This window comes from Monopterus albus, unplaced genomic scaffold (assembly GCF_001952655.1).
Source record: "Monopterus albus unplaced genomic scaffold, M_albus_1.0 scaffold551.1, whole genome shotgun sequence".
Lineage (NCBI taxonomy): Eukaryota > Metazoa > Chordata > Actinopteri > Synbranchiformes > Synbranchidae > Monopterus > Monopterus albus.
Window position 1 is genome coordinate 66,559 of NW_018128431.1, and position 14,227 is coordinate 80,785.

Genomic DNA, 14,227 nt, shown 5'->3' on the forward strand with positions numbered 1-14,227 from the left:
GTCAACCCGTCGTGTGGCCGGCCCGCCGTGAGGTCAACCCGTCATGTGGCCAGCCCATCGTGAGGTCAACCCGTCATGTGGCCAGCCCATCGTGAGGTCAACCCGTCATGTGGCCGACAATAGCGAACCACTTCCAGCTGCAACCATACAGGTGGCTTTCCTATCTCCTGGTAAGTTCACCCAGCCTGTCAGTCCCTTTTTACTTCTTTTCAGTATCACATTTACAACAAGAAGACTGTTGGGCACTGAACCTTTGTTACTGAAAAGTAAGACCCGCTGCGGGCGGCTGTAACACAGCCACACTGGGCCCATTTTTAACCAAGTGGTTCTAATGTGCCTTTATCATCTTTAGATCTGGTGCCAGCACATTAAAGAATGCACATCTGCACTGTGAGCTAGCAGACTGGCCTCAGACTGGCTTCCTAAGGCGATCACACTAATCAGTGGCACCTGGTGCAGTTGGTCTAAATGCTGCTCAGGAGTCCGAGTGGCCCTGGCAGAGGCAGTTTGTTGGGGTAGTTGCATGGTCTGCCTGCAGCGCACCTCACCAGAACAGGTGTGTCACACTCAGTAGTGCAGCCAGGACTCAGAGCTGGCTAACTTACATGATGGTGTTAAATAGTGCAAACTGAGCACGAGATAGCTGAGGTAGAATGTTCATCACAAACAGCTGCAGTCAAATCCATTTTCAGTGTAGCGCTTCACAGCATCAGCTCAGTGTCCATCCCTGGAAGGTATTTCTGGATACGCTGAAGTCTTGACAGCTCATGTAGGTCAATGGGAAACAGCAGCATGCAGCTTTACAGGAGCTGCCTCTGATAATTGCTCTTTATTACAGACTGAGATAGGCTTTCTCAGACTGGTGGTGTTGTCTGTGAGTGTGCTCAGACACACAGGGCTATTTCCCACCAGTCAATGACCACATTCATGCACTCAGAGAAAGCAGCTCACATTACACTGCATCTTAAAAGCTCAGGACCCCGTTGTTTCCATAGCTGAGGACGTCACTGAAGAGAAAGTGGCAAGAAGCCTGCAACAGCTGTGTCCTAATCAAACTGAACATTATGCACCATAAGCACACGGCATTTCATTTTTATTTTACTTTGAGTCTTTATTTATGCTACACTTGAATTATTTTATCATTGGTGAGCATGGTAGCATAACATAACTGTAATACAAAATTTATTTCCCGCGCCCTACCCCTGTCCCAAATACACACTCATGGTCCTGCACACGTGCATGCACAAGTACACACACACAACCACTCCAGACAATCGCAGGGAGATGCTTAGCATGCGACGCCCATCCTGAAAACCAGCCCCGGCTCAGCGCTGCAGACAGCGGTGAATCTAGGCTAATCGACAGCCTGTCCTGGACCCTGACCACCACCAGCCAGTCTCCACTAACACAGGTGGCGTGCACGGTGTGTCGATGAGCACAGAACAAATAGACATCAAGAGTTCACTATAGATCTACACAGTATGAGAACAGAATTCAACAAACAAAGTGTTACCAGACACAGATTACAGTAGCTGTGCATTGTCCAACATGCTGTAGGTTTAAATCCCTCCGTCACACCGAGAAGCCGACGCTCACTCGTTAAAAGTTCAGCCTACAGGCTTTGCTGCTCAAATCCCAGTTCCTGGCTCTTTCCTTGCCGCTTTTCTGGGCTCTTTAAACATTATGCTGCTAAGTGTTTGCTTCTTGATGAGACGTTGTTTGAAACTAACTGACGTCATGACATTCAGCCAAGTTGATGCATATGACAGGGAGCAGGGGCACTGGACAAATAGATCAGCATTTCCCAGCAGGCCTTCTTCCTTTGTAAGGTCTGAGAAAAAGAGCCAAATTAAATAGGTGGTGGATATAAATAACACTTATTTTTAATAAAAGATACACTTTAGGAACATGTAATAAGGACAACAAGAAAAAAACCATGAGTGTTATACACACGATCAGGAGGTGGTTTATATAGCTGTCACAAAAAACACACTTATTATTATTAGCAACATCAATGCAGCCATCAACAGCCCTCCCACATGACCCGCTAGACCCCCGCAGCTCAGTGAATCACCTCGTCTTCTTCTGTGGTAGATCAGTGGCACAGACTGGAGAATCAGCTCATATTCACACAGCAGGAGGAGCATTCACATTTTCTTTTTACCTTGTTATCTTGGAATTTGGCTAAAAGATGTGCAACATTTGGACAGAAACGGTTCCTCTCAGCCAAGTTACAAATGTTCTGCGGTCTGGTGCCGGTCCACAGCCCAGGGGTTGGGAACCACTGGTCATAATTTGAGCTGTCTGGAGGTTAAACCTTTAATCAAAGTCAAGCTGAATCAGAACTCACAGCCTCTGAGCTGAGACAGCTTTCATCATCTTATTGTTTCCAACCTGTGGACTCTTCACACTCGCCCGTTCCCAGGTCACTGAGAAGGTTTGTCTCAAACAAACAAAACTATTAAAACAAGACCAATGTTGCAGTAATGTAACTGGGTGGGTGAAGCTCTTTCTAGAGCTGTCAGCCTGGGTCCACAGACCAGAAAACCACTGCAATTATTCCTCAGTCTCCATCATCCTCCACTCTCGGTCTCATTATGGCTCTCTCTGAAGATGCTTTTACCTTCACAACAGCTCTGACATTATCAGACAGACCTTTTCAAATCATTTCAGACATTTCTGAAAATGGGCCCTTTAGGGACCATTTTGCTCTTTTTGATCTCACAGTATCATTTTGCTCTCAGACTGTGGGGCTGAAGAGAAACCTGTGGTACAGTGTCGGCTTCAGCAAGGAACAGAGCTTTGTTAGTGCGTCGTGACAGTGGCTCAGGTATTCATCAGCGTGGAGGCGCACCATGTAGAGCTGTGTGAGTGCGACACAGAAGGCTCTTCACTGGCTGCCGCTGATTGGCCTTGACATTTTCTTTAATGGCAATGACATTCAGTTTGTCTCGGTGAGCATGTAGCTGCAGGTGGCTGCTGGCTGTGGAGGTGTGCAAGTTAAGTAGGACGCAGCGCACAGCCTCATTGTGGTCACGCCTGATAGCTACTGGTCATTAAGGACACACAACACTCATGGACACCACACACCTGTCAGTGTAACTCAGAACAGTTCAACAGCAGCAGACTGAAGGCTGTGTTTGTCTGTTGTTGTTGTTGTTGTGTGGCCTGTGATGGCCCCGGGCCTTGCACTGGTGCTGTGTGCACGTGTTCCTGTTTGCAGGTAGCAGCCTGGCCAAGAGGCAGCTGACTGAGGAACTGGGGGCCCCTGGCCACTGCTCTGAAACCTTGACAACCCCCGCCTGCCTCCACACATGCACCATGCTCTGTTTGGTTTGAGTGAACCTTGGGGTTTGTTTTGCACCTACAACTCTTGTGCTTTTCAAGCTATTGTTTGCTAAAATCACACTCACAAACATTTCAAAATGAATATTTCTGCCGACAAAGAGGCGGCAAAACAAACCCTGCCTGTACACGTCCCGTGTGCCTAAACCAGCCCTGAACTGTGCTGTGTTACAGAGCTTTAATACAATCTGCCCTGATACCTGTAGCAGACTCCCTGCTCGTCAGCCCATTCACAGTGAGGAATATTAATTTAGTGCTGGCAGGTTTCTGTGGGCTCGTTTAAAACCGTAAAGTGGACCCAGTGAGCTTCTGGAGGAGCTGCTGGAGCAGCAACTCATATTCCTCGTGTTCATCCGTGTGGAACCGCAGCAGAGCCTGGCTGTCAGGAGGAACTTTGGCAAGACCTGGAGGAGTTGAAACTTTCAGAGCCTTTGAAGCGAGAATCAGGGAGTGAAAACACCAGCAAGGTGTATTTGCTGCAGTTTGTTTATAGCCAGGGGCTGTTCTCCAGCTCAAACTGAATGGAAGATTAAGGCTCAGCGTGGTGCTCCAGCTCTGAGCGCTCCACATTTCTGTGCATACATGTATAGTGTGTCTGCTGCAGGGTTACTGTACAGCTAGCCTGTAAATCTGACACCCGGTGTAGCGCTGCAGCCTCGTCAGACTCAGCTCTGACTCACTCCAGCAGCACATTACATAAGCAGGTGTGAAGACTCCGGGACGTCCGGCTGCACAGTGACAGCACCGATGTAAATAATGAGCCTTCAGGAAAGTGACATGAAATACAGCTCCTGAGCTGCAGCTCGCTTCCTGGTGGTGAGGAGTGCCAATCAATACAGGTGAGCAGCAGTTCTGGATCAGCACATGAGAAACTGACTGAAACACCATCTCCAGTTTCTGACCAGTGACTTCTATATCATACTACAAATGCATTCTACAAATAAACATACTAATCTCTAGACAGAGAATCACAGACGTCACCATTTACTGGACATCTGTCAGGCTCAACTGGGTTCTATCCAGATCACATCCAGTCCAGTGAATCCCAGTGAATGAACCTTTATTTCACTTGTTTGGTCCCAGCTCCATCTGCAGTAAAAACCAAAAAAATCAATGCTCCTCATAACAGTGATAGTTTTCAATACGACCAGATATATGAAGTGACTGAACACAGCCAGACACGTTAAAGCTCCAATGTTACAGGCAACAGACTGTGTAATAAACTCTGTCTGGCAGACACATGCAGTCTTGGGTGTTGTGTGACTGAAACATGTCTGTCTGGTGGCCAGACGTAGGGGATGTTTGAAACTGGGTGGCGTGCTGTCCGCACACACCGAAAGGAGAACTCACAGCCATGACGAGTGGCCACATTTGAAGAAGGGTTAAGAAGTCAAGTGTGCATCCACCTAATTTCCAGAAAACTGGGAAAAGGAACCACAGACTGTTTCCATTCATTACTGTTATGTGACTATTAGGGGTGCGGAGCCGCTGGCTCTCACTCTGCACTCTGACATCTCAGACTTGTCAAACACATCTCAAACTTTCTCTGCCTCTGCCACTGGAGCGCTGCAGAGTTTTGACCCAGAAGGAAGTGGAACTTCTACCTTCTGAAGGGTGCCAGAATTTAGCTCCTGAAACTCCAAACTGGGTTTACAGGTCAGTTAGAGCAAAAAAGGCTCTAGTGAACTAAAGCAGATCACCTCCACCACCTAGCTGCATCTACCGCAGCTGCTGGTGGATTAATGTCATCATGTTACTGCAGGACGAGGTCATTTACTTCATAAAGGACATTTTGCTGATCATATTTACGCAGCACTTTTACTTCACTGGGATTTGAATGCAAGACTTAAAACTGCATTAGCTAAGATTCAGAACAAATAAGATTTAGCACAAATTTGCATAAATCAAGTAAAAAATTGTCTAGAAGCATCTCCATCAGATGGAGCGCTCTAAAAGCATCCACAGGACTAAAATTTGACCAGATGTGTCTTTCTTCCAGCTAGATGCTAAGTACTGTAGCTGGCTAATGTGTACATGTCAGCATCATTAGCAAGCTAATGTTAGCTTTGATATTTTCTGTCTTTGTATTGAATTTTTCTGGTTGTAATTTGGAGTCAGTCCAACTGACTACAACGTTAATGTTTTGTTGTCCAATTAGTGCAAACCAGCACGTTTTCCTGGATCAGCAAACGAAGTGATTTTGCTAGTTTTTGCTTGGTCTTGGTCCAGTTTATGTCGGACATAACACTGCAGTTCATGTAGCATTTTAGTGAGAAGCTGTTTCACAAACAAAACTAGAAAAGTGAGTTTGTTCAACTATCAAAGCGTAACATGACATTTCTCCTGTGTCACATACAACTCACGGCTACGTTATAACATTATGTGTGTCACATATGTAACACTGAATGTGATGTGATAATGGCCAGAACACTAGCACTGTATCAGTGTTACTGGGGAAATCATTACTCTGTATAATTTGCTTGTGTTACTGCAGATACGTCTGCTACAAACAATGCTACACATACGTATGCATATCGCTAAAATGTAAACCTCTTAATTTGACATTGTGTCGCTGCAATGCCACTGAAAACCACAGGGCTGGAGCCAGGTATTACTGCTGTGCTACCTGACTGCCACAACTGTCTCCGGCTGTCGTCACCACGTATGACGTAGAAGGAAGAAGACGGGGCGGGGGGGTGAGGAGGAGCAGATACTGCTGGAGTTTGTTTTGATGCTCACTTTGCCCTTAAAGGTCAAAAATTAGAGGGAGAAGTTAGTTAATGCAGCTTTAATCAGAATGTAAAAGTACTCTGAAACTGTGGTACTTTTACTTAAGCAAATGATCCGAGTCTCTCATCACTGTTTATCAAAGTACTGCATGTATGTTACACTCAGATAAATAAAACAGCACATAAAAGGAAATCCAGCCGGCCCTGTGTGAAACCAGGGTAAAATGTTGTTTGGTATTACATTCCTGTTCTGCTTGTTGCATTCATGTGCCCCTTCTCATTAGCAGCCTCCTGCAGACTTGACTATTTTAGATCTCTGAGGGGGCGTCAGCAGTCATCGCTCCCTGTGGTCTCACCTAACACGAGGACAGAGATTCAGAGTGGTGACACCGAGACTAATAAATGCATTTGTTCTAACACTAAGTTATATCTGAAATGAAACAGTGTTACTGGACATGCAACCTGGATAGCTGCTGTTTAGGCACCTTTTACCTGAGATTTCTGCAGAGCCCTCATTCCCTGGACATAAACTGTTCAAGCTCCTCCCCTTTAGGTGGCGCTACAGGTCACTGGGCGCCAAGACAACCAGACACCAGGACGGTTTCTTCCCCCGTCCATCACTCTGATCAATACTGAACCCATGTTTACATGAATTTACAAGATACAGCAAAGACCACAGTGAAATCATCATTGTACTACCAAACAGCTCTTTTTGAACTTGTATATACGTATGTACACATATTTATCAATTGATGCTTTTTGTCGTCTTGTTTTTACTTGTTTTTTATTCAGTTTTTATTCTGAACTAGAGCTAAATTCCTTGTATTTTAATATATTTGGCGATAAAGTTTCTGATTGATTGATTGGTTGATTGGTTGAGAGAACCGCATGGTCCTGAAGGATAAGGGCCCTGTGAAGAGATGAAATGTCATTTTTGATTTTCTCTTTTATAAACTCAGGGCCACAGTCTGCCAAGGCCTCTCATGATCTATTTCTCTGAGATAAATGTTTGTACCTCAGTCTGACAGGGACTTAAATTAGGTGTAACAGCAGGTGTGAACCTCCTCAGGGCTGTTAGGACAGAGTCTGACTTGAAACAACAGAGAGAGGAGGGTAAACCAGCAGTGACCTCTCCGTCTTACCTACCTATTGCTGATGATACTGATGCTTGTGAATTAATTGCTTCCCAGTTAATGTCCCACCACAGAGACCTGAGTCTGTTGTAATCCTTCAGTTTGACCTAAAAGGGAACAGTCCAACTAAACCAGAGCGAACCAGACTCAGAGTGTAAACGCTGTCATTCACAAACATCAGATGTGTGGAGCGATGAGGAGGCTGTGACCTTCCTCACAATAACACAGAAAACTCACAGAAATGTCAGATTTCCATCATAGTGCAGCGGCAGAGGAAGTACTCGTCCATCACCGAAGTGCTGAAAATGTCACCTAAGTCAAAGTATGTAAACAGGATTAACGATGTAAACCCAGAACATCAGTCACACGGGACATTTTACTGCAGAATGGGTATTTCTACAAGATTACTTTAACTACATGAAGCTGAGATTAGTTGTGTACTGTTACTGCTGATTTTTGATTTTTGACATTTCCTACTGATACTATAACTACAGAAGCTGACAATACTTGTTTACTTTTACTGCTGATACTTCAACTACATGAAACTCAGTAAATACTTGTGTATTTTTAAGAAATGTGAAAGTCGACTTTTAATTGCAGTGGAGTATTTTTACATGGTTGTTGTAGTACTTCAGCTCAAATGAAGAACTTGAATACTGCATAAATAAATGAACTTGGCAGTATATCCTTTGTTTTACTACAAGCAGAAAGAATTTGCAGTAAAAGTTCCTGGATGGAAGTTGAAGCAGAGGTGATCTGTCCTCGCTGAAGTGAAATCCTTCACAGCGGCATCTCGAACGACTTCCTGTGACCATGCTATGAGGTGCAGAGCTTTCTGAAACCCCATAATCCCTTGTGAAATGAGGTTTCTATGGCAACCGAAAGGCCAGTGATGCCTAATTTCCCATGTCGCCCACACCTCCCCTCTGAGCACCGGTGTCTGTCTCTCATCGATTGTTTCGTAGAACACACGTTCTACTTAATTACCCACAGTTGTGAGTAATTAACACTTCTGCTAATTCGTCTACTTTTTACTTAGAGACGGACAGGGATGAAAAACTGCTTCCCTTCAGGGGATGTGGGAAGAAAATGGCCATCGAAATGAGGAAGGGGTTTCTGAGAGCTGCACATGTCTGAGGATGTTCAGCTCTGGTGGCTACACAGCAGGCTGCACATGCTCTCAAACAGCAGCAGTCATCACCCTTAACCCCTTAGTGTTCTGCTCCAGTATAGATTCTGAGAAGGTTTGAGTTGGGTTGCTGAGGAATCATTCAGCCTGCCTGAGCCTTCTCTAGCACTCAAAAATGAAAGCCTTCAATTAGAAGCAGATAACGGAAGGGGGCATGTTTTAGTACTAAATTATAGTTTACTTTGTTATAATTCAACACAAAAACATCCACTACATGGATTTCAGTCCAGATGTGCAGCTCTTAGCCAGAGGTGGTCAAACACACACACAGAGACTCACAATGAAACAGTTTGTCGCTGAGCATCGACAGCGTTTCACCTTTGAAGCCCTGCTGCTCAGACACTTCACCTGTCGAGTTCGTCACTGAGCATCGACAGTGTTTCACTTTTGAAGTCCTGCTGCTCAGACACTTCACCTGTCGATAACTCAACCCCGAGGCTCCATTATGAGGCTGGACTTTCGCCTTGTTTCTACTCAGACTCCCCTTATTCATGCCAGCCTTTGTCAACCAGTCCATCTGTCAGCCTGGGAGATTCTGTAACACACTGCTGTTTAGCCTGATAACAGGTGTTAAAATGTAAAGAATGCTTCTTCAGACCAGTAACTTGTACTCTGCATCTTCATGAAGATTGGTGCTAGTTAGTCATGGTAGACACAGTACTTGTGCCTACCAGGGAGAGGCCTTGTGAGAAATGCGGCTGTGTTCATGAATTCATATCAGTCTTGATGTTAAGAGCAGAAACTGTTTGCATGTGGCGCTCTCTGCTGGCAGAGGCTCAACAGTGATCCTCAACAATGACCTACAGCGTAACGTTAGCGAGTCCAGGTCAACCAGCTATCAATGTCCCCTTCTAATAAGAATAACACCAGAATTATACTTCGAGTTAAACACGGAATAGTAGTGCTCTTACTCCTCTGCCATGTCTCAGGTATGTGATGTTTTCAATCTTCTTGACAACCAGGGTAAAAACTGTACAACAAAAAAATAGAACTGATGATAGTCAAGGGTAGAAAAGTGTCCAAAGAGCCAAAGAACTAAATAAACATGTTCAACAAGTTTATTGGTTCAATAAAATGAGCAAGTGCACAGAGTGTAACAACGTAAAGTACGTGTCAACGTAAACTGCAGCTGCATGGAAATGTTTAGAAAGAAACAGTTGGGTCCCACACATCTGATTCCTCTGACAACATAACATGTAAAGCAAAGACTGATGAGGTTAGAAGGTACTGTAGATCAGGTACTGTGACAGAACCAGGCAAAGACCAATCACACAAGAGACTCATACAATAAGACCAGGAAGTAGCCAGAGCCAAAGAGTTTCTGGAGACAGAAGAAGAAAGTATAGCTTTGTGATTCTTCTTCACCTCGTTCTGAAGGAGACTTTCACAGAGAAGCTAACACTGTGCCAAACATCTCTATAGTAACAGAGCTAAGTTATAAGTTAATGGGGGAGCTCATGGGGCACCAGCTTGTAGTGGGAGCCACAGGACGGGCAGCGCTGGGCCTCGCCCTCGTGAAGCCAGAACCAAATCACAGCTGTGTTGTCTTCTTCACCTGCAGACAGGGAATATGACTGGGTGAGACACACAAAGACATCAGCAACTGTGTTTGTACATCAAAGAGTGAGTTTCCTTCTCCCTCAGAAATGATCAGCCAAGTTAAATGTCTTATCATTAACAACTGACTTGAGCTAAAATCTTCAGAAATGTGTCGTGTCCTAAACTGACCACATTCTCCATTTGTGCTGACCCAGGCTCTGCTGTGTGGTCTGCTTGTTGTCCACAGAAACTGAACTTAGGTTGTAAACCAAATGAAAGAAGCCAGATATTATTTAGGACTTTAAAACGAAAACTTACACACACATCCCACAATCCTCTTGTTTGTGACGGAGGGAACGAGGTGGGGATCGTCCTTGGTACCAGCATACTCCTTTGGCTTCAATATGCTGTAGGGATCCTGCAGGAGAGAGAAGAGTTGGGTCAGGTTTATACTCTGGATATTCCTGTGTAGAACAGGCCCAGCATTACATCTCACTAAATGTAAGTGGTCCCATCACTGTGACACCCTAATGCCCCAGCCTTTCCCCTGGATGAACTGTTGTTAGTAATAAAACGCATCAATCTGGAGGAAAGCCACTACACAAATACAGTTTAGACTGGCTGAAAGGAACAAGACACTACTCCCGATTGAAACCTGATAAATACTGATCCAGACACGTTATCGCACCTTCCCCTCTTTCATGGACTTCAGGACTTGCTTCTCCAGACCAGTGGCCTGCTCCTCGTCTGTCGGGATCCCTGGCACTACACAAATAGGACCAAGACACTACTCCAGATTGAAACCTGATAAATACTGATCCAGACACATTATCGCACCTTCCCCTCTTTCATGGACTTCAGGACTTGCTTCTCCAGACCAGTGGCCTGCTCCTCGTCTGTCGGGATCCCTGCAAACATGACGGATTAAAACATGTGTGAGAAAAGCAAACAAGTGAGAGACAGTGTTCATCAACCCTCCTTTAACATTAGCAATGAGAAGCTATTGTTAGCCCAATTCTGTAGAAGATTTTTATTAAGCTGATGCAATAAAAAATAACTGTCCATTAACATTTGGACAAATGCGCTTTTTTATGTTTGCTTGTTGTAAACGTTAGATTTACATCTTCCCACTTTAAGAATCATATAAACACGTAATTTGTCCCAACGTCTACAGCTGTATTTACTTTAAAATATCACTGCAGCAGTGGATGATACGGTACGTCATTAATCCTACTAGCAAATTATTACTGATCTTGTAAGAACTTTGTTTTGAAACAAACGGGTTTCAGAATAAGATACTGGATCATCAGCTAGCTGGTTAGCAATGAGCTACCTTTTAAAAATAACTACGGTCTAACTTTCTACTGTCTGACACCTCTGTACAGGATACTGTTGCTATTAGGAGCAAGTGTTTTTACTCAAGCGTGTTTCTGTTGAATAGTGTACAGTCCAGGAAATTGTACCGATATATCAGATACCAGTCAGCTAACTATAACTTACTGGCCGGATAGTTAGCCAACCTACTAGTACACTTTGTAATTAAGTTGCTGTGACCTCTCGTAGCTACTGGTACAGCACAGCTAATGCTAACTAGCTAGTTAGCTCATCGGGGCCAAACAGACTCTTTTAAAATCAGGTTTTCACAGGTCCGGTTTTATGTGCCAGTGGGACTTTCGCCCTCACCTCCAGTCGTCACACCGCGGGTCAGAGCAGGCACCGGGACAGCCCGGCAGGTTGTAGCGGCTCTAAAAGCCGAGCGGAGCAGTAACCTTGCAGCCATTTCTCCTGTTGGTCGCTCAGTAATGACGTCTGATAAAGCAGTCGCACGTTTTAAACGTGTCATTGCTTTATAGAAAATAATGTTTTATCTAGTTCGTTTCAGAACGAACCAAGGATGCATCGAAAGGTAATGTCCCTTCTTAGAAAACACCAAATATGTTATTCCTGAATGCCAGTATGGTAAATGGTGGCAAGACAAGTATCCAGAGAGCCAAAGAAGTCTAAGAACACGGGTTCACAAAGTTTATTGGTTCAACAGAAGGAGTAAGTAGACCGAGTGTAACATGAACAGTACTTTTGTCAGTGTAAACTGCAGCTGACTGGAAATATTTTGGGTTCCACATTACATCTGGTCCCTCTGTAAATGTAACGTAAAGACTGATGAGGTTAGATGCTAGATCAAGTACTGAGACACAAGCATGTCATAAACATGTCTATAATAACTGAGCTACATTCTGAGTCAATGGGGGAGCTCATGGGGCACCAGTTTGTAGTGGGAGCCACAGGACGGGCAACGCTGGGCCTCGCCCTCATGAAGCCAGAACCAAATCACAGCTGTGTTGTCTTCTTCACCTGCAGAGAATAACAGGGAGCAAAATTACAGAATCAGCTCAGGTGTAATGACTATGACTGTGTAATAACAATAATAAAGTCTATTCTACATTCAGTTTACTCTATCTGTGGGACACAGCATGCTGCAAAATGGTTTTAAAAGTTTTATTTATTCATGGTAGGTCCACTGAGAGGCTGCCTCTGTTTTGCAGAGATGCCCTGTTCACATTCACACCTGGAAGCTGCCCAGTACAACCACAGACTGACCTGTGGACACTGAGCAGCTCCACTGGAGCAGTTGGGGTTTTAACAAGGATGAGGCAAGTGCTGCTTTGTCACTTGCCCCACCCAGGTCCAGTGACTGAACCAGTGACCCTCTGGTCACAAGCTCGGTTCTCAAAGCTTCAGGTCACCACTGCCTATACATGGCATCAAGGTCAATCTGAGAGGCTCTGAAGGAATGAAAGAAAAAGAAGGAAGAAATGCATTTCTGCTGCACCAAATTATGTTTCTATTCTGTCTCATTCTCCCTGAAATAGTTTAATCTCTTCTGGACTCAAAAATGTTTTGATGTGAAAGAATCAGAAAAAATAAATAATATTTTTTGGTTTAACTGCACAAACCTTATAGGAAAACACAAGCAGACACTGTTTCATTAAGGGGTGTGACCCCAAAATATTTGGAACGGCCAATTTGAAGGAAATGGGGAACACAGTTTAACAGACCAAAGCTACTTTAAATCTGTTACACACCAACTTTGATGCTAAACACACTGGTGTAAAGAGTGAGATTATGTTTAGGACATTAAAAATAAGAACTTACAGACACACATCCCACAATCCTCTTGTTTGTGACGGAGGGAACGAGGTGGGGATCAGCCTTGGTACCAGCATACTCCTTTGGCTTCAACATGCTGTAGGGATCCTGAGGGAGAGAGAATCCATTCAGATTACAAAGCAGAAATCATTCACACAGAGATGTTACCTTAGCCAGGGACAGTAACAGAGGTATTGCACCTTTCCCTCCTTCGTGGCCTTCAAGATGACCTTCTCCAGTCCTGTGGCCTGCTCCTCATCAGTGGGAATCCCTGACGTCACACAAAATAAAGCTAGACGTAAACAAACATCACTATCACAAAGCAAATACAAACCTAGAAAACGTGCTGAATGAGGTATGGTGCTGTCACTTTGTCCCCATCAGAGGTGACAACTAGCTATGTGGCTGTTTAACTCAACCGACTTCCTCACATATTAACATCACTAAGATGGCGCTTGGCTGCTTCAGTCTATTGCTGTGCTGACAAGAGACAGAGCTTTAATACAAAAGAATAACAATTAATTCGCTCACAATACTCCTTTGTGTGTTCAAAGTGTGCTGAGTCGAACATTTTAGCCTGATTCTTTCATGTCTCACAAACTAGTTAGACGACGCACCACTTCTAATTAAATTACGCTTGGTCTGATATTCTGTGTTGACAATGACGTTACCAAAGGGACAGGAAGTCTTCCGTCCTAAGCAGCGTTAACTGTCCTTGCCACGAATAACCACCCGTCTAAATGATAACTCTGACAGACGTTATGTCTCGGGGACAGTCTCGCCCTCACCTCCAGTCGTCACACCGCGGGTCAGAGCAGGCACCGGGGCAGCCCGGCAGGTTGTAGCGGCTCTAAAAGCCGAGCGGAGCAGTAACCTCGCAGCCATTTCTTCTTCCTTGTTGTCACCGGGCTATGACGTCATAACCAGCTTCTTCTTTTTCGGGTAGCAGCTTACAGACCAACCAAGGTGTATGCTGCCACCTAGTGCCCCGGAGTGTGTAACACCACCCTTCTCTGGATGGATTATGTTCTACACGTTAACTTCGAAATATACAAAACATCTGTTTTATCGCCATCTTCTGGTGACTGGGAAGAAATTCAGGAGCAGAGGCTGAACGGGCAGTTAAACCGATGAAACCCTGTTTC

General features: G+C 44.6%; 2 protein-coding genes across 2 annotated transcripts; both read right to left on the bottom strand.

Annotated features, from left to right (window-relative positions):
* Positions 1-9,442: 9,442 nt before the first annotated feature.
* Positions 9,443-11,754, bottom strand: LOC109953136 (cytochrome c oxidase subunit 5B, mitochondrial-like). Its single transcript, XM_020588546.1, has 4 exons — positions 11,619-11,754; positions 10,773-10,843; positions 10,254-10,353; positions 9,443-9,951 (listed from the first exon to the last, which is right to left on the bottom strand). Exons 1-4 carry the CDS (start codon positions 11,713-11,715, stop codon positions 9,839-9,841), a joined length of 381 nt encoding a protein of 126 aa, XP_020444202.1. The 5' UTR covers positions 11,716-11,754; the 3' UTR covers positions 9,443-9,838.
* Positions 11,755-11,943: 189 nt separating this feature from the next.
* Positions 11,944-14,016, bottom strand: LOC109953137 (cytochrome c oxidase subunit 5B, mitochondrial-like). The gene is made up of 5 exons (XM_020588547.1): positions 13,871-14,016; positions 13,283-13,353; positions 13,095-13,190; positions 12,886-12,889; positions 11,944-12,287 (listed from the first exon to the last, which is right to left on the bottom strand). The coding sequence occupies exons 1-5, from the start codon at positions 13,965-13,967 to the stop codon at positions 12,175-12,177; spliced, it is 381 nt and encodes a 126-aa protein (XP_020444203.1). The 5' UTR covers positions 13,968-14,016; the 3' UTR covers positions 11,944-12,174.
* Between the last annotated feature and the right edge of the window lie 211 nt (positions 14,017-14,227).

Coding starts and splice junctions, on each gene's coding strand:
- LOC109953136 (XM_020588546.1), bottom strand. CDS start 11,715: ATGGCTGCAAGGTTACTGCTCCGCTCGGCTTTTAGAGCCGCTACAACC. Junction 10,354..10,772: donor AGTCCATGAAAGAGGGGAAG/GTGCGATAATGT, acceptor TCTCTCCTGCAG/GATCCCTACAGCATATTGAA. Junction 9,952..10,253: donor GAGGATTGTGGGATGTGTGT/GTAAGTTTTCGT, acceptor CCCTGTCTGCAG/GTGAAGAAGACAACACAGCT.
- LOC109953137 (XM_020588547.1), bottom strand. CDS start 13,967: ATGGCTGCGAGGTTACTGCTCCGCTCGGCTTTTAGAGCCGCTACAACC. Junction 13,354..13,870: donor CCGCGGTGTGACGACTGGAG/GTGAGGGCGAGA, acceptor GTGTGACGTCAG/GGATTCCCACTGATGAGGAG. Junction 13,191..13,282: donor AGGCCACGAAGGAGGGAAAG/GTGCAATACCTC, acceptor TCTCTCCCTCAG/GATCCCTACAGCATGTTGAA.